The sequence below is a fragment of the Rhodamnia argentea genome, chromosome 7, assembly GCF_020921035.1.
Source record: "Rhodamnia argentea isolate NSW1041297 chromosome 7, ASM2092103v1, whole genome shotgun sequence".
Taxonomy (NCBI): Eukaryota; Viridiplantae; Streptophyta; class Magnoliopsida; order Myrtales; family Myrtaceae; genus Rhodamnia; species Rhodamnia argentea.
Window position 1 is genome coordinate 27,031,716 of NC_063156.1, and position 24,218 is coordinate 27,055,933.

The 24,218-nt window shown below is 40.9% G+C and overlaps 4 protein-coding genes and 2 long non-coding RNA genes across 10 annotated transcripts; 3 read left to right on the plus strand and 3 right to left on the minus strand.

Annotated features, from left to right (window-relative positions):
• Positions 1-3,239: 3,239 nt before the first annotated feature.
• Positions 3,240-4,158, minus strand: LOC115752048 (non-specific lipid transfer protein GPI-anchored 15-like). The gene is made up of 3 exons (XM_030690083.2): positions 3,751-4,158; positions 3,556-3,651; positions 3,240-3,390 (listed from the first exon to the last, which is right to left on the minus strand). Exons 1-3 carry the CDS (start codon positions 4,085-4,087, stop codon positions 3,278-3,280), a joined length of 546 nt encoding a protein of 181 aa, XP_030545943.1. The 5' UTR covers positions 4,088-4,158; the 3' UTR covers positions 3,240-3,277.
• Positions 4,159-5,584: 1,426 nt separating this feature from the next.
• LOC115752060 (non-specific lipid transfer protein GPI-anchored 15-like) lies at positions 5,585-6,749 on the minus strand. Its single transcript, XM_030690105.2, has 3 exons — positions 6,323-6,749; positions 6,083-6,235; positions 5,585-5,956 (listed from the first exon to the last, which is right to left on the minus strand). The coding sequence occupies exons 1-3, from the start codon at positions 6,639-6,641 to the stop codon at positions 5,823-5,825; spliced, it is 606 nt and encodes a 201-aa protein (XP_030545965.2). The 5' UTR covers positions 6,642-6,749; the 3' UTR covers positions 5,585-5,822.
• A 2,219-nt stretch (positions 6,750-8,968) lies between these two features.
• LOC125315950 lies at positions 8,969-9,556 on the minus strand. Its single transcript, XR_007199285.1, has 2 exons — positions 9,310-9,556; positions 8,969-9,121 (listed from the first exon to the last, which is right to left on the minus strand). It is a non-coding gene; the product is annotated as an uncharacterized LOC125315950 (long non-coding RNA).
• A 1,822-nt stretch (positions 9,557-11,378) lies between these two features.
• On the plus strand, positions 11,379-14,009 carry LOC115752061 (50S ribosomal protein L24-like). Its single transcript, XM_030690107.2, has 5 exons — positions 11,379-12,325; positions 12,417-12,512; positions 13,106-13,209; positions 13,310-13,430; positions 13,712-14,009. Exons 1-5 carry the CDS (start codon positions 12,266-12,268, stop codon positions 13,811-13,813), a joined length of 483 nt encoding a protein of 160 aa, XP_030545967.1. The 5' UTR covers positions 11,379-12,265; the 3' UTR covers positions 13,814-14,009.
• Positions 14,010-15,088: 1,079 nt separating this feature from the next.
• LOC115752025 (FCS-Like Zinc finger 6) lies at positions 15,089-16,672 on the plus strand. 2 transcript variants are annotated; one of them, XR_007199235.1, is made up of 3 exons: positions 15,089-15,543; positions 15,953-16,143; positions 16,321-16,442. XR_007199235.1 is itself a non-coding variant. In XM_030690046.2 (2 exons), the coding sequence occupies exons 1-2, from the start codon at positions 15,221-15,223 to the stop codon at positions 16,438-16,440; spliced, it is 441 nt and encodes a 146-aa protein (XP_030545906.1). In that variant the 5' UTR covers positions 15,089-15,220; the 3' UTR covers positions 16,441-16,672. The 2 variants fall into 2 exon arrangements, 1 of the variants encoding a protein (XP_030545906.1); XM_030690046.2 differs by lacking the exon at positions 15,953-16,143 and having other exon boundaries at positions 16,323-16,672.
• A 2,455-nt stretch (positions 16,673-19,127) lies between these two features.
• Positions 19,128-23,139, plus strand: LOC125316063. 4 transcript variants are annotated; one of them, XR_007199376.1, is made up of 4 exons: positions 20,036-20,199; positions 21,894-22,074; positions 22,238-22,322; positions 22,477-23,139. It is a non-coding gene; the product is annotated as an uncharacterized LOC125316063 (long non-coding RNA). The 4 variants fall into 4 exon arrangements; XR_007199377.1 differs by lacking the exons at positions 22,238-22,322; positions 22,477-23,139 and adding an exon at positions 19,128-19,150 and having other exon boundaries at positions 20,076-20,199; positions 21,894-22,231; XR_007199378.1 differs by lacking the exons at positions 22,238-22,322; positions 22,477-23,139 and adding an exon at positions 19,361-19,622 and having other exon boundaries at positions 20,076-20,199; positions 21,894-22,231.
• The last annotated feature ends 1,079 nt before the right edge of the window (positions 23,140-24,218 follow it).

The following is a 24,218-nucleotide window of genomic DNA, read 5'->3' on the forward strand; positions in this document are numbered from 1 at the left end:
CATTGATCATGCAAGTCTTCGAGGTTCCTTTGCTGCTATCTTCAGTAATCGGCTTATTTGAAAGTGATTTTGTGACCAATTGTTATCTATTTTATAGCTCTTCACTCCCGATCTAGAACTAAATCTAGATTTGAATGTTCTTCTATTCCAAACTAGAGATAGATTTGGGAATTGAAAGACGTTTTCTGTGTTCCTTCAACCTATTGGTGTTGTTATTTTCTCTATACGATGATGGTGCTATGGATGTCAAACCTAGCCATGTACATCCTTTTGGCAAAATCGTAATTACTGAAAAGGAATTTCTCAGCCTGTGCTCATCACCGATGATGATGCGAGATCCAGTGATTGGCCGCCATGTGAGCTTTATTGCTACAACGGATCTATCTTTGAGGAATGGACCAATCTTTGCAAGCAGCAGCAAGATGATTCACTTTTCAAATTTACTTGTTTTAGTTGCTTTATGGAATTTGCGTCTTTGTCTTGAAGTTATGTACTCCTTTTTTCATATAAAATAAAGATCTTCGTTCCAACCAAAAAAAAATGTAGTGATTGTGTAATGAGCCATAGTACATTCCAAACAATCTTTTTTGTCCTATCTTTCAATGGCTCTGTCTTTGTAGAAACATAAATTGGGAATGCACTTTATTTGGAAAACTCCTTATGGATTTTGAAGATGATAAACCATTTTATTTGAATTAATGTGTATTAATTATTTAGACAAAATATCCTTTACGTATACAAGTTCATATGCAAATGATGTCACTAACGGGACAGTCTATGCTAGTGACACAAACCGGTTGTTCTGTGTCTCGGATGGGCAAGTTCTCCCATGCTCATGTACCCTTGTAAATGGAGCTTGTGGTGTCATCTTGGTGGGTGAACAATATAGAAGGGAAAGAAGCAAGTGGGTCCATGGGAATGGTCAGGATGGTTTGTACTAGAAGTTCTAGGTTAGATAAAATATACCCTTACGAACTACGAAGGCGGGGTTCGCCTCCTATGTACAAACTAGTTAGGAGCCGATGCCGCTCTCTTGATAAGGCCATGGCAAGTCGAAACCAATTGTGATGCCTATTGTGTTATGCTTATCCCGCTCGATGTACGGATGCCCAAGCTAAACTAGGCGTGACATAATCCAATACGAGAAAGTTATTCGCTTAACTGTTCTATAAAGCAACTATATGAGGAAGGCTGGCCCGGCTTGGTTTGCCAGGCGCTGCACAAGCTAATTCCATAGCCAAGAATATGTCCACCTGTGACAAAACCTGTGGTCTTCCCTGTCTTATGACGGCGGAGAGTGATCGTCGGGACTAGGAGGGCTCTAACTAGGTATAGTTTTCGTCTAGCTTCTATGATACCAATGGGAGCATAAGAAGGATCCGGATTGCTCACCGAAATGGGAAAACATTCCCCGGATCATTTCAACGAATCTCAAGATGGATCCCCTACCATGTTTTCAACAGGGGGAGAAACCTCCATCGATTTGCTGAGATCATAAGTCTAGTAGACGAAAGAAGATGCTGGCAAGGGAGTGCAGTTGGCGAGGAATGTCACACTTGTCGAGAAGAGCACAAGTTGCTGGAGATTGGCGAATAGCTTTGATCGGGAGAAGCTACCAGTGGAGTGGAGTTGTTCTATTGGGTGAGCATTTACCATTCATGTAAGTCCCGTGGGAGTGGCTATGATGGTTGAAAGACACAAGGAAGTGACAAGACAGCCCGGAACGAGGGCGTTAAGGATTGAGTGGGAAGAATGACACGGACCGATTGTTCCGTGTCTCGGGTGGACAAGTTCTCCATGCTTGTGTACCCTTGTAAGTGGAGTTTGTGACGTTATCACGGTGAGTGAGTGATGTAAAGGGGAAAGAAGCAACTAGGTCCATGGGAGTGACGTCAATGTGGTTTATACTAGGAGTGCTAGGTTAGGTAGAATATACTCTTAGGAGCTCTGAAAGCGGGATTGGCCTCCCGTATACAAATTGGTGGAGAGCTGATGCCGCTCTCCCGATGAGGCCATGGCAAGCCAAAACTATTTGTGATGCCTAACATGGTCTGCTTGTCTCGCTCAATATCCGGATGCTCGAGCTAAGATGGGCATGTTGTGATCTAATACGAGAAAGTTATTCACCTAACTGTTCTATGGAGCAACCATATAAGGAAGGCTGGCTTAGCTTGGGTTGCCAAGCGCCGCACCGGTTAATTTCGCGACGAAAAATTTGTCAGCCCGTGGCACTAGTGAAGAGCTTTCTTACTCCGCAAATGGAGAACAAGTTATTGAGTGGAAACTGATAGAGTTGGAGGGACCTTTTGATTTCCACAACAATTTAAGGAATGTCTTTTTTTTTTTAAAACAAAACTAGAGATACTAAAATCAGTGAAGAAAATTAATATAAAATACGACTAATTGCTAGTGAACAATTAAATTTAGATAAGTGAGCAACACTCACACGTGACAAATCACTATGTACACACTGTTTTGCTCGAAAATATTATAAAAATCGTACAACCTATTTACCTCCTTTCTTGGTGGTTTAAGTTCAGTTCATTTCACACTTTATATTTGGTTTTTTTTTATGAGATTAAATTGCTATTTTGACATATGATTCGTTGATGCAGGCCGAATGGCGAGCCCTACTAGCCAATATTTAGAGCATGCAAATATCGAGGCATGCCGAAAGGCGCATGCTGAATTCTATAATCGCAATGGCCACATTTCTGTGGACGTGTCAAAAGGCCCGAACTTGGGCCGTTATTGCAATCCGCATTGGATTGACCGAGATTTTATTTATGTGAATTATTATTAAATTACTAATTAGTTTACTATTTGTGAAATCACTCGCTAGATGTACTATGCACATGACATAGCATTTGTGCTTGCTTTTGTAAGATAAGTTAAATGTTGCTCGTGGACGACTACATCGATGTTTGCATAAATGAACGACTAATCAAACAGAATGAATTGATTCGGATGTAATATCAATTTACGTTAATTCTCGATGTTAATCCTTGTTTATAGCCAACTGAGGGCAGATTAGCATTGCAAATGGGGTACTAGACTTCTAATATACTCGAATCTATTTCGTCACATCTTACCCATTCCTTTATAGAGCAAATTTTGTCCGTTTTCTTCTCAGGATCGACGCAGTAAACTAAGACGATCTGACGTAGGAATAAAATACACACCATAATCTAATCTATCTTCGGCCCGGCGCACCCGATTGAAAATACATACGGAACCCAAAATAGGACATAGTGGTACTAAACAAGATTTCTCCATCTTAGAATTCGAAAGGATTTGATCCAAATGACGCCAAAATTAGGGCGAAGAACATAGAGCCAAGAGACACTCCAATGCCTTTGCTTCCACTTGTGGTTGATGTAGTCTTTAACCCTGATTTTTCATTTCATTAAACAAAAAAAAAAATGACATTTTGTCAGTCGCAAATTATTCAATGGGGGGGAAAAATAAAAACAAACCCAACATTTTTTTCACTCAAATTTAGATTCATGCGACATTATTGCTGCACCAGAAGTGTCGAACTAGCAAAATTATTACCAGAAGGAACAGTCGGGGTTGATGATGCTGTTGGGGCAGTGGGTGTGTTGTCGTCTGCAGGGGGACTTCTTGTTGGAGCACTTGAGGGAGACAGCGCTGAATTCACAGGTTCAACTAGCATCAATGGTGACGACGTCACCCTGAAAATAAGTCCAAAACACAAAGATGAATAGTTTTGGTTCGTTAGGCCGTTACCGTTGCATAGGCTCGCCGACGGCGTGTTCACGTTGCACGCGTCGGGGAGCGCGAGGGCGAGCGTCCGGTTGATGTTGTAGCCGAGCGACGACGAGGCACCGTTCAGGAGCAGACAGAGGCACCGCGGCTGCGACTGGACGACGGAGCCGAGCATGGAGCAGCAGGTCGAGGAGGGCGCGGAGGAGTTCCCCGTGACGTAGTTCAGGCACGGGGTCAGTGTCATCAGCACTTGCGTGCAGCCGGACGTGGACTGCGCCGAGCCCGGCCGGGCGAGCGATGCCACCGCGAGGACGGCGACCAGCGCTAGGCCCATGATCTCCATATTCTTCACTGCCATCCGATCTCAACGATAGAGGATAGACTATGCCTGAGGGTTTGGGCCTAGATTTGATTGTGTTGGGCAAATGGGTGACTGGGAATTTATATGAGAAGCTAGCCTAGTAAAGGACAGAGCAAACAGGTGATTTTGGTTGGCCAAATTGACCGAGACAAGGAAGTCCAATTGAGTTTTATAATCAGCAGCTCGTTATGTAGCAAGTAGCGTAAAAGGAACCAATCATGTCATTAGAACTATATTTATGACGTCAGATGGATATCTAACTCTAGACATATTGCTTTTGAGGAATCCTGCATAACGTACACTTTGGTTAGCCAACTTTTCCTAAACAGAGCATGATTTGTCATCAATGGGGAAGAGCCTACTAGTACCAACTACTAACCCACCTGACGTCATAAATCGATTGGACACTTTAGTTGCCCAATTGGGTGTCCCCTTTGGAAAAACTAAAGGGTGTTAGCGAAGTGTGTATATGTTTGAATCGTTAACTAAGTTATGGTTAATAACACAATTTAACATTCGCATGTCTTCACGTGTCATGCAGACCGCACTTGTCTTCCTTTCTAAACAATTTCACATCATCTCTCGAAAATTTCTTGATCTTATGTATATGAGCCTAATTAATTTTAAACATTTTATATATGTGAGTCCCACGTGAGACCCACATGATCTAATAATCAAGATGCTCGATTTCTCTGTCTTTGATAATAAATGACTAAGTTTTCGGTCACCATCCGCCATCACCAACCATCCTCCGTCACCACCCCCAATTGGCTGCATCGCCGCCGCCATCTCTACACCACCGCTTCTGCTGCAAAGGACTCACAGGGTCACAACACCGCACCCCCGCCCCCCAGCCCCCCCAAGTCAATACGGCCGTGATGAGATGACCGCCGCAATGAACTTGGCTGCCGTCGTCGTCTCTGCACTTCATCACCACCACGACGAAGGCCAACTCGTAGGGACGTGACCACCCCCCACAAGTCAACGGAGATGAAACCACCACCACCACCACCACCAACTCCATCACCGCACATCACTGCTCTGTCTCTGTCTCTGTCTCTGTCTCTGTTCTGCTCCCTCTGTTCTGATGTGGAGCACAGATACGAGGTCGCGTGACATTTAATTGTGGGGGGGGGGGATGGATATGGTTCCGACCTCAGATTCGAGGTGGCGAGACCTTGAAGATGGCCGCGAAAGAGAGGAGAGAAGAAGAATGCACTCTATATAACTATAAGGCACTCGATATCAACTATGGAGAGAGCTTTCCATGTAATTGATTTCATCGCATTCATCCCGTAATTTTCATTCAACCCAAGAATGTTTGATTCGCGTCGGTTCCGTAAAAATCTAGATGGCTTCAACATTTTTCTTCGTCATCGCGTTTTGTAAATCGACTATTCTCTCACCAATGGCCATCGACGCACTTTCGCAACGATTGGGCGGTGCCGAGGGTCCATTTCGAGTTCTTCATGCACAAGTGAATGGATCGCAGCAAAATTGAAAATCGCCAAAGACTTCCATTGATTGAACTAGCAGAAAAGAATTTTCACTAGGACAAACGACACAATCAAATGCACCATCCAGAACTGCTACTGGCACAGAGTACAGTACATTGCACCGCCATAGATGGCGGCAACCAGAAAAATTCTCGATACACACGCAAGGCGAGCGATGCCGTAAAGAATAATCAAACAAATGAACACGGCACAATCCAAATCTTCGACTATATGATTCAGAATCTGTTGAAGATTGAAGCCACGAGGACGACCAACGCTGCGAGACGAAGTTGAGCTTTCACAATGCTTCCATCAGATGTGTTCCCATTTGTTGATGGCACAGCTTTAGACCCCCCTGTTCCTGGAGTCCCTGCACCAACAAAAATTTGTGTTTGTTTGCCCAAATTGATCATCTTATACGTCAATCGTTAAGGCATCTTTAGAAAATATTTAGGTTCAGGAATCATTCTGGTTATGATGTCCTCTATATAAGTACCTGAAGGAGGAGTTGAGGCAGCTGGTGCTGCAGCAGTTGGTGCTGCGGCAGTTGGTGTCTCATTGGAAGGCTCTGCTGGAGAATCTGACGGCGAAGCCACAGGTGGCACCTCCGGCGCACCCACGCTGGCCGGTGTCGGTGCATTAGCGGCAGCTTCCAAATGAACAAAAATGTGAGAAAATAAGTAAAATGCACAAAGGGGGTATAGCTATTAGCTTAGGCCGAGAGGAAAAGATTTACCATTGCACTGGCTGACGGGTGGGGTCTGCACATTGCAAGCGTTAGGGAGCGCCAGGGCCTGGGTCTGGTTGATGGTGATGCCGAACACCGGGCTGGGGCCATTCATGACCGAGCAGAGGCACTGGGGGGTCGCCTTGACGACGCTGGCGAGCTGGGAGCAGCACGAGGATGATGGGGTGGACGAGTTCCCGAGGATGAAGTTGAGGCACGGCGCGAGGCTCGTGAGGGCAGTGGTGCACCCAGACTGGGCCGTGGACTGAGTCCACAGCGTGGCGGCGAGCACGAGGACCAGGCCCGTGATGATCCCTCTTGATGCCATGTCTCTAGTGTTGATGGATTACGATTTGTATCCGATGATGATCGACTCAAAAGACGCTGTGTAATTGCAAGGACGGATCTGTATGTCTGAGTGCAAAGAAAAGGAGGACTTAGGCACAATTTATATGTGAACATAGACAGAAGAGACAAAAAAAAAAATGAATTGGTGCTATTGGGTGGCCAAACTCCTAAATTAAAGGTTCAATTATATCCCTCAAAAAATAAAATAAAAAATAAAAAAAATCAGTTTGTTTGTTGGATAACTAAAGGCTTGAATGACAACGCTCTTGGAATAGAATTTTTGCTCCAGAATTACTTCTGGAGCGGAAGTCCGATTGGTAACGCAACTTCTGAAACAGAAATTCGTTTTGTTACGTATCTTCATTTTTTCTACTTCAAGAGCAATTTTTTGCTCCAAATTTAATTTTGGAGCCACTTGAAGAAGTAAAAGAAATCAACTTTTGGAGAGAAGTTAATTTGTAGAGCAGAAGCACTGCCATGTGTGCCCTTATCGATGTCATATTTTTATTTTTATTTTCTTTGGGTAAGTGCAATTAAAACAACTATTTTGGCTACTTAGGGGGTGAATGATAATCATTCTGTTCTAGAAATAAATTTCTGGTTAAAAATAGTTTTTTCTATTTCTCTTAATTTAATTTTGGAGCCACTTGAAGAAGTAAAAGAAATCAACTTTTGGAGAGAAGTTATTTGTGAGAATGTGTGCCCTTATCTGTCATATTTTTATTTTTATTTTCTTTGGGTGTAATTAAAACAACTATTTTGGCTACTTAGGGGTGAATGATAATCATTTCTAGAAATAAATTTCTGATTAAAAATAGTTTTTTCTATTTCTGTTTCTGGATGAGTTTTTGAGCAAAAAAATGTGTTTGATAACGACATAAAATTTCTACTTCTAAAATAGAAATTTATTTGACAATTGTTGAAAATTTCTACTTTTAGAAAATGCGTCGGCCAACCGACAACGGGGACGAGTTGAGGCCGGTGACCGGCAGGTGGTGGTCGAAGAAAGTGAGTAATTGAGAGAAAGTGAGATTTCTATTTCTGCTTTTTGGAAAAGTTGAAAATTATTATTTATTATTTCTCCTTCAAATCTATTTCTGAAATAACTTTTTATTTCAGAAATAGAAAAATGGAATTACGTTACCAAATGAATTTCTGTTCCGGAAATAGGTTTGGAATAGAAATTCTATTTCTAAATGGTTTTCATACACCCCTTAATGTGGTGCTCGATAATCAAATGTTATCGTAGTAAGCCCAATCATGATGGAGTTAGTTAAAAGTGGTTGAACTCCGACGCCAATTCGGATCCACCTAACAAGTGACAAGTGATGCTTACTTGAATCCTATGCTGTTTGAGCTAATGTCAATGGCCCTATCTTTTGCTCGGCCATTAGAGATCCACGAATCCTGCGAATGAGTTTCTTGAATGATTAAACACTTTCCACTCATGATCATGTGGACTTTTTCCAGATGTAAGTACACGTGTCATACAAATTATTGTCGTCAACGAAAATTAAATTTAAGGAAAATAACACTAATAATCCTTAAATTTTTTATTTATTCATTATGGATCTTGAATTACAGCTAATTATTCAAAGTAGTCCTTAAACTACGTTAAGAAATTTGTTGATGCCATTCTTTCATTAGTTCGAATCAACAAATTTTGCTTACACGAGCTTCAATCCGTTAAGTTTTACCATTAGGGCAAAAAAAACTTACCACTAGTATAAAAGAAGATGGAAAAGAAAACGGAATTCACGAAAACATATTCTTGTATTGTATCGACCCGACATTGCGAAAGTCCAACCCCGCATTGGATATCTCATGTCATTATTTGAATGTCTGACTTGTTATTTGATCAAACAAAATGACTACAATAAACCGTTAAAAATAGTGCAATTTCCCTTTAAATTTATTTCGCGAACAACTAAAGTTGTGTCATTAAAATAAAAAAAAAAATTCTGCAGCGACAGTGCTTTTGCAATTTCTTGTCCTTCGGTTTAGCTTTTGAACATTTCAAATTTGCAACATCTTATTAAAAAGTTTATAATCCGATCCGTTCACGGTTGTTTATTCTCTGCTCTCCTCCTACATAAGTCACGAACATAATGATAAACAAATAGAGCAAGTTAAGCTACAAATCGACCGGCGCAACAATGTTAAGCGATCTCTAGGGATTTATGCATACGTCGATAACACATCGCATCGTGTCGTCCGTTAAAATTAGCGAGTTTACACGATTATTGTTGAGACAAATAACTAGAAGTACGAAATGAAAAGGAATTAAGCTTCAAAATGAAAGCTTTGTTTATTAGAAGTTCTTCAAGAGCATGATGGTGATGGAATCAGAAGAATGAAAATTCAAATCCTCTGATTTATTACATCACTACTCTCCCTTGTTGTTCCCCCTTGAAGGACTTGCACAAGTCTAGGCCGCTTATAAATGCAAATTTAGTTTCGCTGCACCAAAGAAAAAACACAGCATAAATATATGCGTATTAAAAGCTTAACGGCAAAAAAAAAAAAAAAAATGCGAGAAGCACTACAAAAAAATTTGCAATTTTTGTAATAATCTCGTAAAAACAATTTCTAATAAGGACATCACCATCGCTCGATATAATTTCTGTTTTTTTTTTTAATGTTCTTACCCGCGATTTCCTTTTCGCTGCACTCGGTGTCGCACTTGACCTCGCAGAAGGTGAAGCCGTGGCCCTCGGCCTTGCACCCATCGTGGCAGGCGGTGAAGCACGACTTGAACGTCTCGTCGGCGGCCTCGGCCTCGCGCATGTGCATCGCTCCGGCGAGGACGATGCACATGAGAAACACTGCGACAAGCTTGTTGGCCATTTTTCAAATTTGATTGAATGTGCTTGCTTTTCAAGTGTTTCTTGGAGACTTGGGAAGGTGGAGACCGGAACGGGGCATTCTTATACATGATTGAGGAGCTTAATTTAGGGTTTTGACCGCTAAAATTGTGGGTTTGTTTCGTGGTTAACGTTAATCTTCGTCCCGCTTTTTGTGGTGGCAATCACACGAGGTGGCAATGGTTGCCGAGGATACTACAACAGAAAAAAACAAAAAAACCAAATTTGTTTTACTTTTGCATGCATCTAAAGCAGTTTATTATGTTATTTTATTTTTAGCAAGGTGGGTTTGAGTAAATTCTTTTCTTAGTTATCTTATTAATGATGTGGATCCAATTATGTATATGAATCGGTCCTTTGACTTTGGTCCGTACGATCGGGGATGGGGATGTGGGTCCTCACTAATTTTAAGAATCGTCTCATCTAGCTCAATATAGGCCTTTGAAATCATAAGACTTCGATATAGATGAATTGAATGGCAATATATCACTATGTTAAGAGGATAAATTTAGTCGATTAATTCAAATGAATCCCGACGATGATTTATCTTTCGAATAGCCCTTTTTTGTCTTCTTAAAGCTCGAAATACCATTGAACAATCAATCCAGCGAAAAAATCAACGAGCGAATGGAAACATAAAATGTCCTAATTGTAATCTTTTGTTAATTGGTTGACGTATGTTGAAAGTTGCACATGGAATAAATTTGGATACTTGGACACAGTGAGCAAGGAATTGAAAGTTTGAAGCGTTAGCCTTATTGGCAACAATCATCGTCGACTCTCGTTGATTCATCCATGGAAAACAAAATCATCACATTATTCTCAAAATATTGGAGAAATATCAATATGTTATCCTTGCAGTGAAAAAAAAAAGCCGAAAATAGTTTATCCTCACTTTTTGGATGAAAAACGAGACTGGTAATCCGATATCGAACCCGAACCCAACCCAAATTTGCATGCACAACAGCACTCTCTTTAGCGTTGTTCTACTTCTGCATTTGCATGTTCAAAAGCTTTGGGCTTTAGGAGTGTGCAACCAGATCGGTTCTACTCGAGAATCGGATCGGACTGCCTTCTCTAGATAGAGTATAGATCCAATTTTGATTAAGCTTGAAGGTTTCCTGTTTATGCTTTAGATTGAGTCGATGAAGTACTTAATTTTCTCAAGCTTAGGGCTTACAGATAATGTTCCATTGTGTGAGTTTTTATAAATTCATTTTTTATGAACGTGTTCGAACTTTCCATCGATTATAATTACACGTGACTTTGTGTCTGAACTTTCTATTGTTTATCGTGCTCATCTTATTGATTGTTGTTTTTTTACGGGTAAGGTTTTTTTTATTCATCTTTTACTTTAAATCGCTTTGTAACTCATATTGCTTTGCCGTAAAAAATGAAACAAGAAAAGGGAACAAAAAAACAAAATTAGTATTTGGGTAGGCCTTGGAATCGAATTGGAAAGACAAGGACGTTCATTCGTTTGAGTTTGTCGACGTTTTATGAATTAAAGATAACGAAATTTTATAATTTATATTTTATGTTGCGTGTTTGAACTTTTTATAGATTATAATTGTACATGACTACATGTTTGAAATTTTGATTAATTATAATTGCATGTGATTACGTTTACGTCTTATGGATTATCATTTTTGGTGAATAAGAATTTTCTGTTGTTCATCTTCACTTTGAATTGTAAAATGAAACCAAAAAAAAAAAAAACAAATTTTGTTTGTCGGGTAAATCCTGAAATCGAACCGGAAAAATAAGATGGGTTTCAACTTTCAAGGCAAATTGGAAAAACCCGGAACCTGTCATTCCACGATTATCCCTGCCGGGCTTCACCTCAATCCCCTCCTCGGATCCTCCTCCTCCATCATCTTCTTCACCTTCCTTGCTCGCTCTCTCCACTGGTCATCGATCCCCCACTCTCTCACCACTACAAGGTCTCTCTCTCTCTCTCGCAAGTGCAGCTTCAAGGGTTTTGGTCTTCCTTGAGTCCTATACATCTGGCATTCGGAAATTCGTGACATCAACCGGATTTATTTCGAGTGTGGGCAAATAATTCGCCCTCAATTTGATGATTTATATAGATTGTGGGAACCTAACCGCTGAATCCTTGAGGATTACGTCCCGCGGTTCATCGTCCTGTCCGGTGACTTCGTTCCCTTAGTGAACTGTGGTGCTTATGATGGCTGATTGTTTCGGTATCTGCATCGAAGGCTGTACATTGCCCGCTGAAGTGGGGCTCTTTTTTCCTTTTACTTGGTAATTTGTCTGATTTAGATTAAAATTCCTCACTGTTTATCTGTGTGTTGGTGCTAGTAAAAGAAATGCCCCGTTTTTGCACATTGTGGGAAGATATTTAGGATGCGATGCTAATTTGAGGTCTGTTGTGAGGACTGTGCATCAAAGAGGAAAACATCTGAACATTTTCATTGTACCCTTTTTGAATGGTGGTAATGATGTAATGCCTATTGAGAAAATGCAGTGCTTGACCTGCTAGGAGTTTTAAGTCAAATGGGGGAGCAGCGAGTGCAAGACATAATAGACCCGAGTCTCCTCAATCTTCTAGTCTTTTGCAATATTCTTATGGAGTACACGATCGAATTCTTTGAGTGGATCCTTGTTGAAATTGCAATATTGCTCTGTTATTTCTCGCCATGAATTCACTCGATGATGGTTGGCAGGGATACTTGCTTGTTGGCAATTTGATTGTCTTGTGAACTTCCTTTCGTCCTTAATGGTTTGGAAATCAGCTCAGAAGCTCATCCACAACTGGAAGATCCTCAGAGGAGATGATATGTGCTTCAATAAAAGAGTTAAAGTTTGACTCTTCCTTTCAAATTTTCGAGTGGCAATTACTCATTCTTCCTTTGTCCTGATTGTTGCAGGTAATGATTATTAGGGGGAAGGATAAGGGTGAGAAGGCTCTCATTAATCGTGTTATCCGCTCTCAAAATCGTGTGATTGTCGAGGGAAAGAACTTGGTGAGAGCTATTGGAGCACTTTCTGCCATTTTATATGTGTCATCTTCTCCCCAACTCTTATGTTTTGAGCTTTTCTGTGGACAGTGGATATGGGATACATTTAGCTTCTTCTATTGTAGCGAGCATTAGGTACTATGTTGTTACCTTTGTTCAGTATCTGCCAGCATTTAGCAAGAAAATGTTACTGATTGCAAAAGCTACAGGTCTAATAGAAGCGCGGTTCCTACATATGCATGGGTCTTTGTGGGTATATCCTCTTCCCATGCTTGTCCAAGTTATTTTCTTATATTTAATAGGAATATGAATACCTACAGATGCTTTATGGTTGTGATTTGGAGAAAACATGAAAGGCATTGGAAGCAAAGTCTGTGATATGGAATGTCGCTGTGGTTCAGCATGATAGTCCGCATGGCTTTACCATCATCAACTATGTTAGCGTCACGGGGTGCATAACACGTGCAGGTTCTATGAGTCCTGCAGGTCCACACAACATGTAGAGTTTATCTTGTAAAACCAACCTTCGTTGTCTATATCTGCACTATTATATCTAGATCAATTCTCTATTTGACCAAGAATTACCAAATCCTGAGCAGGTCAAGAAACATATCAAGCAAGGCCAAGGTCATGAAGGTGGGATATTCACCTTGGAAGCCCCTCTTCATGTCTCAAATGTCCAAGTTCTTGACCCAGTCACAGAGTATACATACTTTCTGGGTTTTTTAGAAGGGTCAGCACTGTTTTCTGGTATTTTATCTTTATTTATTAAAGATACTCTTTATTGCTGTTTAATTTTACAGGGGTCCATGTAAGGTTGGAATTAAATACCTAGAAGATGGCACAAAAGTGAGAGTGTCGAGAGGTCAAGGTGCATCTGGTAACACAGTTCCTCGTCCAGAGATTTTGAAGATACGGCCGTTGGTAGCTACCTAGAGCTAACTAAGACGTTATTTATAATTAATGTTCATATTTGGAAATGCATGTATTGTAGACGTGCATATTTGTCTGTTCTTATGCATGGTAAGCGCGCGTGGAGTGATCCTGGACGACAGTCATCAGCAAGAGAGATGGATATGAAGTCAATAATCTTAGTAAAAATGCAACTGTCATAGGATCCTTTATTTCTTTGATGAGTTGCTATTGAACTTGTTATTGATGCTTCTTCCTCGGCCAAATCAATAACATATGCTTCTTTTTTTCAGCTGGGCCAAAAGATGCGCCGATGGAACACGTGTTGGAGAGGAGTTACGATGCCAAAACTGGAAAGGGGAAGCCAGAGCTCTAAGATGACAGTTGCTTGTTGAGGTCTATGGTTGGCAATGGACCAAGATGTATTTGTTGTGTCACATCTTCATAGCTATGGGCGTGCCAAGATTGCAGGCTTTGAGCATATTTCTGGATCAAGTCTGCGCCTCTCTCTGTTTATTCATTTCATGTTCTTGACACTTGATGGTAAATAGCATGCCAAGGTTCTTGCATATTTCTGGATTAGAGGAACGTTAGCTTTATCTCTTGTTTTGAATCATGGTTTCATTTCTCTCGTTGCATTCATTCTTACCATCAAAGTTTACCTCTAATTTCTTGTAATTCTATCTGTTCTTTTTCTTCTGACCAGAAACGACGCTTCTCCTTGGGCCACTTTTGCAGCTGGATCGCAGTGGACCTTTATACACTTAAAGTTGGTGATAATGAATCCAAAGTAGCACAGCACCTCTTCTGCAAACGGTGGACATAAGTCCAATTAGCACAACTGGATTATGGGTGGAATTAGAACATTGCAAAACTTAGTCTTGCGATCGACATTCGAGTTTGGGATGGCCCTGCGAATTGGTAATTCTTGGTCAGGAAACGAAATTGAGCACACAAATCACTCAAAATAACACATTTGAAAATGTCTTGCCAATTCTTTAGGAAACCCAAGGATCGATATCCAATTCGAAGCGAGTTTTCACCCTGCGGAGCGAGATTTCCGGCATTCCCCGATCAGGAGTTATCCCTAAAAAGCGTCGGCATATAGAGCGAAACTCATAAGTGGTCGAAATTCTCGAGGCGCAAAACAGAATCGGATGGCGAAACTTGCAGGTCACGATGATCGCGGCGTGGGTATCGAAAGACCTCGATCAATCCTGGAGATGACCGCCCAAAATTGTTTGAATTTTCCACACCCGCAACTTGTGGTCGTAAGCCTCGCGAATCGAGCCTTTGTGCATGAAGAGGTGATTTGATCACTTCCTCCTGACGAAGCCTTCAATCTAGCAGAAGCCTCTTTGACCATCATCGTTCTCTCGGGCACCTTCTGTGTTTCGTTCCCGTCGCTGTCCGGGCGCTTGAATTTTCTGCCGAAGCAGCTGCTGCCCTCCTCGGATGGGCAAGTTTTCGGAGGGTTGAATTAAGAATGTCTGAAAATCCTTTTTGTTTTTTACGCGTTTTGCTTTTTGACGAAGCGCGCTGGGGTCCACAGAAAGGTGCGTTCGATCCTGCCAAAAACTTCAAACCAGCGGAAGCTTCCGTGGGGACCACCGTAGCCTATATATTCTCTCTCTCTCTCTCTCTCTCTCTCTCTCTGCATCTTCCTCTGCTCTTGCCGTACAGCTTTCAAACGACTTCATTTCAAATCAAAAACCCACTCACGATCCCTTCCACCCTCCGTCTCCCTCACTCCCTCTCTCCCAAACCCTAGCCTCCCTCCTCCGTCGTCCAAGCGATCGACCATGTCCGTGAAGCGCTCCCGCATCGTCCGCTCCTCCAGCTCCGGCGACACCGGCGTCATCAACCAGCTCTCCTCGCCGGCCGCCGACTCCCCCGAGCTCCGCTGGCACGTCCGCACCGCCCTCGCCTTCTCCGGCGCCCCCTCCCTCGCGCCGCCTCCCCAGGCCTCCACCGACCAGCGCCGCCCCCCTCCGCGGACGGGGATCCTCACGCTGTCGTCCCCCGCGGGGGAGGACTGGAGCCAGGAGCGGATTGGGAACTTCCTCGAGAGGTGCTTTTACTGCAAGAAGAGGATCCGGGAGAGCGACGAGGTCTTCATGTACGGGTACGTCGCTCATGTCCTCGACCGCAGGATGCCTGCATTTCTACTGATCTATTTGTTTGCGGCTTTTGCGCTACTTAGTTTACAGAATCTGGACGGTAGAGCCGGAGAAATTAGTACATTGTTGTCTGCAGTTTCTCTGATCATTGTCATTTTTTTTGTTGAATTGCCATGGTTTATATCACCTTTTAGCTTACGTGTGACTTTACACTGCATATTGCATCCTGTCATTCTTCATGGATGCATATTATATACTCCAGTTGCAAGGTTTTTACTTGACGGTTGTGATGAACAGATGGTAGGACGTGATATTAGCTGATGCAGATAGACAAATACTTACTAAGTTGCATGGATCTCTCGTTCGATTGGCTGTTCCAATAGATGCGTTAGCTCTTTCCCACGTTTATCTCAGGAGAATTGTGGTCCCTGGGGTAGAAGGATATCACGGAGCAAATGCCGCGTGGGCAATTATCATCAGTGCTAGCTGCAGAAATACTGATTTGAGTGAACTTTGTTAGATTGTGAATCGCATGGTTGGTGTAACCTCTGCCATAAGGCAATTCGGTTGCCTACCTAGTCCTGAATCGCCCATTTTATCCACCTTGTTTCTACCCTGTGATGCCTCTGATGTTTAGATTACTTTGTTTTCACTCTGGTTGTGATAGTGAACATGTTTGACCTGTCCAAGATGAAATTCGACATTTTGGAGCATGATTTGAACTTCAAAATGTCCAAGCCATTGTATCAATGTAATGACAAGAAATGTTTGCAATATGTTGCAGCCACTTGAGGGCATTCTGTACGACCGATTGCCGTGAGAAGCAGGTTGCCATGGACAAGTTGAGAGAGAAAAGGTCTGCGGAATCAAAGAAAGTCGGAGGAGGGCAGGTGGCAGAATGAGCAAGATGGAGGATAGCTTTTGACTTCGAAAGGATGAAACTAGTTCTCCTGAAAGTGTAGGTAGTTAACTAACTTCAGTTAGTGCAGCTTCTGGGTCTTTTTGCTATGAGCTTGCACTTCTACATAGGGTAGGATCGATCTGCAAACTTTGTTTGCACCAGCAAACTGTTTTTGGGACTTGTACAGTTCACTGCTCCTTCTAGTGTCAACAATGCCATATTTTGATGTTGAATTGTTGATCTACACAACAATCTGCTTTTGGGTATAAGCAGGTGTTTTTTGGAAACTATGCCGCTGTTATTATAATTACTGAACTACTATCGACACTCTATGATGTATCTGAATATGTTTCAAAAGTTTTTTTATGCATGGATTCATGAAGCAAGTACTCAGTGAGCGCTGTGCACGTCGTTCACAACAAGTAATTAGATACAGTTTAGTGAATTATCTGAACTTGTTTGTCTAGCACCAAAAGCATATTATGTGTCCTGCAACAATCCGTCATTGTTCTGATCCAGTTCATAATTGAAATTTGTGTGGTCGCACCGACAGCATGTTGTGAAGCAGTCTTCCTGGCTGCAGGTTGTCCTCCCCTGAACTTCCTGACTTTGCAATTTGATGAAGTTAGGCCGGATGAATGCCGTCCGTCTCATTGGCCACCCCCTGCTCTTAGCTACAGTAAAATTGTGCTGAACAGTATGCTCATCAATCCTTTTGACCGGGGTTATACTTTGATCCGCGGTCAGATCTCAGAAGCACCTCTGATGCTTTGAAACAGATTTAAGGTTTTTATATCAATGTGGAGCTAATTATGTCTGGTTTCTGCGTGAAAGTGACGTCTATAACGTAGCTTGGCACACCTCTCTGTGAGACATATGACATGCGATGAAACATAGCTGTAAAGATTGGACCATGCCAATGATAAGAACCGGATCACGCGAACTATATCATCATTTAAAGGTTCTTAATTGATTTTTATATATTTACTATATATAAGGTCTTTTTCCGATTTTCACTTCCTTAAATGTGTTCAACGCACAATGTTTGAATATGTTGAGAAGAAAGGACCGACGGTGGGGAGAAAAGAAGATACGTGGAAAAAACAAAGGTAATGGTCGGTGCGGATGGGCCAGTTTTCTTTCCCTTAATATTCCATTCCACACAACCACCCCCCACCGGGCCCACCCCATAAAAAAAGGAAAAAGAAAAAAAAAAGTGTTTGGCTTGGTAGTTTTCTCTATTTTAGTCTAATATAACTTAACCTACTCAAAATTTGGGCTAATTATTATGTAACTAGCTCGAAAAGTCAAGATCTCGTACTCCATGACGGCCTCATCTTGTTTTTCCAACTCGAGCTTAGATCTATAATGACTACGTGAAGGCAATCAAAATAAGCGAAATAGTTGATTGAGTTGGACATGCTTCTTAACGAGAGATGCGCAAACGGAGACAACCTCCAGCAATCAAATCCATGATTATTGTACAATGCTAACCTTAAGCGATAAAGTATCTCATTGTAGCATTTCGTAGCCGTGGAGTTGACAACGGCGAGAGATGTAAACGTTTTACCGTGACATCGACGATCTAAATCAGTCAAAGGATGCCAGATCCAAGAAGAGAGAGAAAGCATTGTCATTTACCTTCGGGGATTCCGAGAATTACGGTGGTTCGACTCTCTTGCCACTTTCGTGAAGTTTCGATGTGAGCCAAAGAGTTATGAACGAGAAGGAGCTTCGCCTCTCATGCGGTTTTCTCGAAGGTTTGACGTTAACTAGAGAGCCACGGCGGAGAAGGAGAGGGTAGGGTTTTCGAGAAAATGCTTCTTATACTATAGATTTAAGAAATCCCATCAATCTTTATCCACCCTATCGACAACCTGAATTTCGTTGGCAAGTTCAACACATATTTCGTCAAAAGTTAAGGATCGAATTTGCCGATAACAGCGGAATATGATTCCTAATTGAAAACGTCGTAATTCCTTCCATCGTATAATCATTTTCAGCACAAACTTTTTCTCCTTGACACTTAAACTAGGGACATCGAAATTTATAGACCTCAGGCCCGGGGACTAAAATTTTATCCAGCCCAGCCTTTAAACCTAAGCTCCAGCCTGTCCATTAAGTTGGGCCTCTTCACTCTCCAGACCGGTCCGACCGCCTCCCTCCAGTCCAGAACGTCAGGCCCATCGAGCTCCGGCGCTCCATGCCCATCATCAAGCGCGGCCCAACCAGACAATAAAGCTGATTCGATCTAGCCCAATACAACCCACTATACCCAGACCCGCCAGCCCAGTCCATGGAGCATGAACACCGTTTCTACTTCGTCCTTTCCCCTCTCTCCCTGGCAGACGTTCATTTTTGAACGAGGGTTTACGGCTGTACACGCCCTGGGGACGGCACTCTTTCTCTCTCCGGTATCTGTGATTCCTCTAAGATGTTCTCTCTCTCTCCGTCGCCTCCAGTCCACCGGTACCCACCGCCGATCCTCCATCTTCGTCCACCATAGATTCATACGCACAGAAGAGAGAGCTGCAGAGGAGAGCAGTTGCGAAGAAAACCGAGGGAGGGACGAGAGTTTGATTATAGTCTTTCGCCATCCGTGGCCCGTCGATTCTGTTCCGCCACCAATGTCCGCCCTCGCCGGTTCTTCCGCCACAGAAGAGGCTCTGTTTTCTCTTACTTGGTCGGTTCCCATCCGATTGTCATTCGCGGTCAGTCGCCGCTCTTCTTCAAGTTATCGTCGATGCTCTGTTTTCTGTTGCTATATATGAAGCAGAGACTGAGAATTCTTGTTGCCACTGATTTGAAAATCGTTCGCAACCGAGGCTGTATTACTGATTTTAACTTGGCTGCAATACTTTTGTGGTGATTTCGCTAAGAATCTGTTCTATATCTTTGCGTTTGATTTCTCAATCGAGTGCCTCCATTGTCTATATGTCTCAACCACGTCAATATGCTTGTTAATTGTTGTATAATTGTTGGATTCCTTTATAGGTGTGTATGATGATCGATCTGTATTGTATGTTGACTGATTCTTATTACGTGTGATTTGTAATCAACCTTCTCTCCAAATCATGCCATGACAGAAATTGAAGTTTGCTGGAATCTGATCTACACTTGTTGCCTGAATGCTCTTGTGCATGCGATAGTCTCGATCTTGTTGATCTCCTCGCCATATGTGATGTATGTTAATCTGTTTGATCTATTTTGCTATTATGTGATCAATCATCAATATTTTCTGCAGAATCGTGCCATGATTGAAACTTTATCTTGCTTGATCATAATTTCTATTAACTGACCGTGATTCTATGTCATTCATCTCTTGATGATTCTGCTATTCAAATTCTCTCCCACATAAGCACGATCAAACTGTTGGAAATTTCTTTTAAGTAGAGGCCTATAGTGACCCTGACTTCAAAATTCACATGTGCTTCAAAAATTGCAGCTTGAGCCTCTCATCTGAAGGAATTTATCGTGAGCTTTGCTTCCAGATTTTTGTAAATTTTTCTTTACTTAGATGTGTTGCTTGAGCAAGGTGCTTAAATGAGGGAATAGAAGCTTTTGCTTTCAGTCACAGAGGTACTAGTATGTGATTGATTTCCTAACCGTTTTGGCATGTTTATAAACCATCGCCAGGTACTAGTATCTTCAACCATCTGAAGATACTTCTCTACTTCACATTTTCACATGCTCAAGAGACGGCACAACAAAGAATCCTCCATGGATACCCAAGACAGTTCGATTTTGAAACCATAGCCAGGTACATTCCGTTCTTTCCTTTGTTTTTCCGAATTGGTCCCAGGTTATGTTTGGCCACCAAATACTGCTAATTGATTTGTTTCTTGAGCCGATGGACATCACTACTCCTTTCAAGTAATTAGTGAACACCGCAAATGTATTACTCAAAGTCAAATCTCTTTTTTGGTTATGACTTGTCTCCACAACTTCCCTTATAGATGATGATGATGAGACAACTGCTTTTTGCTGGACGTAGTTTCATTACTTACAAGCACCCAGTAATCGGTTCATTAAAATTAATTATTAGAAAATTCCCTCCCTTGAGAGAGTTTTGACCAAACATGTCATGAGGACTAATTAATTTCTATGTCTATTGTATTTGTAGTTGATTGATCTAAAAAGCAATTTCATTGACAGCAGAGTGCAAAACATAATGGGTTCCGAATAGTTAATTTGTCATTGTGAAGAGACTACATAAGACTAATTCTTTGAAGACATGATCCTCGAACTTGTCTATTTACTATAGTCATCTCCTGAAAAATATCACATAATTGGTAAATAGAAAATAGTATCACTATTTTGACTAAGTGTAAAGGTAACATTAAAAAATAAAAATCACCAACAAACACATCGTCCAAAATACATCACGTGATGTTCTTGCTACAAAAACAAGAAAATATAATACGCATTTTGCACAAAAAATCAGACCAATTCTTTTACCCAACCGTTAAGTCTATCGATAAAGTTGGTTGATGTACCTTATATTAAGAAAAACGTCCATGCAATACATCGGTATAACTAGTTATAATGTTATAGACTTGTATACTGTATCAATTATAACTAATAAATTAGTTGTATTAAGTGATGAAATCAATGTGACTAAGTTAATTCGTTTATTGCTATTTAGGTATAGTTATGTTATAGTCATTACGTCAAATCGTGAGAATAGATAAAATTGTTATGAACTTAACTTATGAATGATAGTTTAAATAAGATTAATGGCAACAAGAAATCAAAAACTCACTAAAAACCACATTCTCCATGATAACAAATTTTAAAGGTTCCAAAAAATAATTCATACTACAATGGCTATTTCAAAAAAAAAAAAAAAAACTCATTATCTACTCTATATTTAGCATCATTTATTTTTTGTTTAAAAGTTTACCATATAAGTTTAATACATAAAATTTATGCAATGAATGAGCCTAATACTAGTCATGTATAGATGATCTTAAGGATTATTTATGCTCATTTCTCACTCTGGTCACAAAGAGATTCATGTAGACATGAGTTCAGAAGGCACGGTAACTAAAAGTGCTTTGCAAGATGGTTGTAGACCTACATACAGTATGTAATTTTTGTTTTTCATACATCTTGTGTTTCATGCATTTCGACTCTTTTCTTTAATTCATGACATTTAAAATTTTCACAGCATGTAAATGCTGACACATTCTTTTTTTTTTTTTTGTCAAAATGCTGGCAGACTCAAATATAATAATTTCATAATTGTTAAAATCTTGATTGAATTATTATTGAAAAAGCAAAAAAAGAAAAATTTACTTCCAGAGTGTAAACAAACTCGCTCATTAAAAATTTACGTTCAGTAAAGGATCGTCCCTTAGTTTTCCATCTGTGTTTTGAGCAGGTGCAACATTTACACTTGACCTGAAAAACAAGTGCGAAGGCTTGAGGACATTGAATGTGCAATTTTTGTAGTCATGCCAATCGCAGACGTTATTGAAAAATATCGACCATTATTTGAAAACGTATTGAAAGGTATTTGGAAAGTTGACAAGAAAATCCCCAATGAAGATTGTGAAGCAATGATGGCCAATATTATGACCTTGTGCTTGATGTTGTGGATATAGCTGCACAAGATCAATTGGTCAAAAATTTGGTCAAGTGCTTCCCTCCAAAAAATAAAGATTTCATGTTCTCTAATGGTGTATATGTTGCCACCCAAGAGTAAGAATAAGAATGGTAAAAGCATTAGTAGACAACAAGTACTCATTGTATAGGCTATTGCCTGTGATCTATTTTTTGTTGTCACAATACGAAAGGAGCTTGTTTGGTACCTGGCCGAGCTTGCAACATCCACCCTATCTAATGGTAGCTTGAGGAACCTTTCTACGGTCAGCCATTTGGGTAGGATTTCACACATCTCATCTCATCCCATTTCCAACTTGAATTCACCTTTTTGTTCCTGTGTTTCAAAAGACATGGGCTCCTCATCAAATTGGGCGAGTTGGTCGATTGAGCCAAGTTGTTCTCTAACATAGTTTAATATAATTCATGGAAGGGGCTCTCCAGAGCGCTGATGGTTTGTTGGGAGCCTCTGTTGCCTTGCTGCTGAACAAGGCCAACGTTGTCCACGATCCTAGCTTGGTCAAGGTCAGTTGATGCTTTGGAAAGATTGGTATTCATGTACTACCGTCATTGCCTCCACAATGAAATGTACCATTATCATGAGTCGCCATGAGGCTACAAGACAATGTTCTATCCTACATCCATTGCTCTACCTCTTTGAGCAAATCTTGGCATTCTTCTACAAAAACTTCCCAGTATGTATTTTCTACCATCTATCATTATCCTGCCTTGCCATGAAAGAGGGCTGCTATCTTCCACTACCTTTAAAAAAATAAAGGAAGTCTATCAAGATCAGTGTAAATTTTTCTGGCCGAATGATTGTTATAAAATAAAGAGCACAAAATGTGGCAAATAAATAAGGTGAACCGACTTTGGACTTCCCTTTGCAGAAGGAAAGTTGCTCCAAAAATATATGTCAGGAGACATTCTGGTGGTCATTCTACTACTGCATCCATTAGGCTAAACAACTCGATCATATAGTTTGTTAATTGTCACATTATGTTGTGTGTATTCAGTAGTCTAAACAACTCAACATGCCTTGTTTTTGCCATCGATCTTTTTAGTTATTTTGTGAAATTTTCTTCCCACAGAGATTCCGCAAGTGACAATGAGAAGGACAGTGTCTGCAGTAAAAAGGAAAAAAGAAAATCAGAGTATTTGGGGTTTTCATGCGAATCTTCATCTCGATAAGAGCTAGATTTGTCAACTCAAGCGAACAATTGTACCTCAACTTCAATTCTTACTCGTTTTGATGAAAGGTGCCAGAAGCAACATTATTTAAAGAGACTTTAACAATTGAACTGTGTTCTTATGTATACATAGTAATTGAGAACAAAGCCTAAGGATATTAGCCTTTTGATTCTTCATCGTTGGGAAAATTGTTTATATGATTTTACGTGCAACACCTTTCATCAACAGGATTGGAGAATTGTAGTTGAGGTATGATGGATCGCTTGAGCTGGCAAATATAGCTCTTATCTTGAAGACTCCCAAAATGCTCGAGTTTTTACTTTGTTACGTCAAACATTGTGCTTGATGAAAACAAAATCGTAATAGTGAGTGTTCAATCAAGAAAGTTATATGAGGACTCTTCTACAAGAACTAGATCATTAATCCGTGTAGTGTTTTTGGGGGCTTAGGGGGTGGTTGGGGCGGTGGTTGTGGGTGTTAACTTTAAATGCTATAGATATAATATGCATATTAAATACCGAAGATATGCATTTTTCACTTTTACACATTGATCTATCCAAAGTGAAAAACATAGCTTTTGATCCCTGGGGTTGGTGCGGTTGGTTAGGGTGTTGTAAGATTTTTGATTCAGGAACCGGAGATTAAATGTTTGAATTTTGCTAATTCCGTGCAAACTGCTCTAAGTTAGGGCTATTTACATTCTATAGAGGGTATGAACTTAATCAGCTCATGGGTTTTGGAGGGTATTTCATATCCTCCAAATAGCCAAGTCTCGGATCAAGGTTCGCGCTAATTCCACCCACAAACTAGCAAACTAGCTCCATAAACACCCTGAAAAATTAGATGACAAATGTACCTTGTGAGTCCTACACCTTTTCTATCACTCATCCTACTCAAACTCGCTTAACCGCACAACGCCGCCATTATGCGTCTCTTGCCTCTGTGCCAGGTCACATCTTCGACCACAAATCTGTTCTCTCTCTC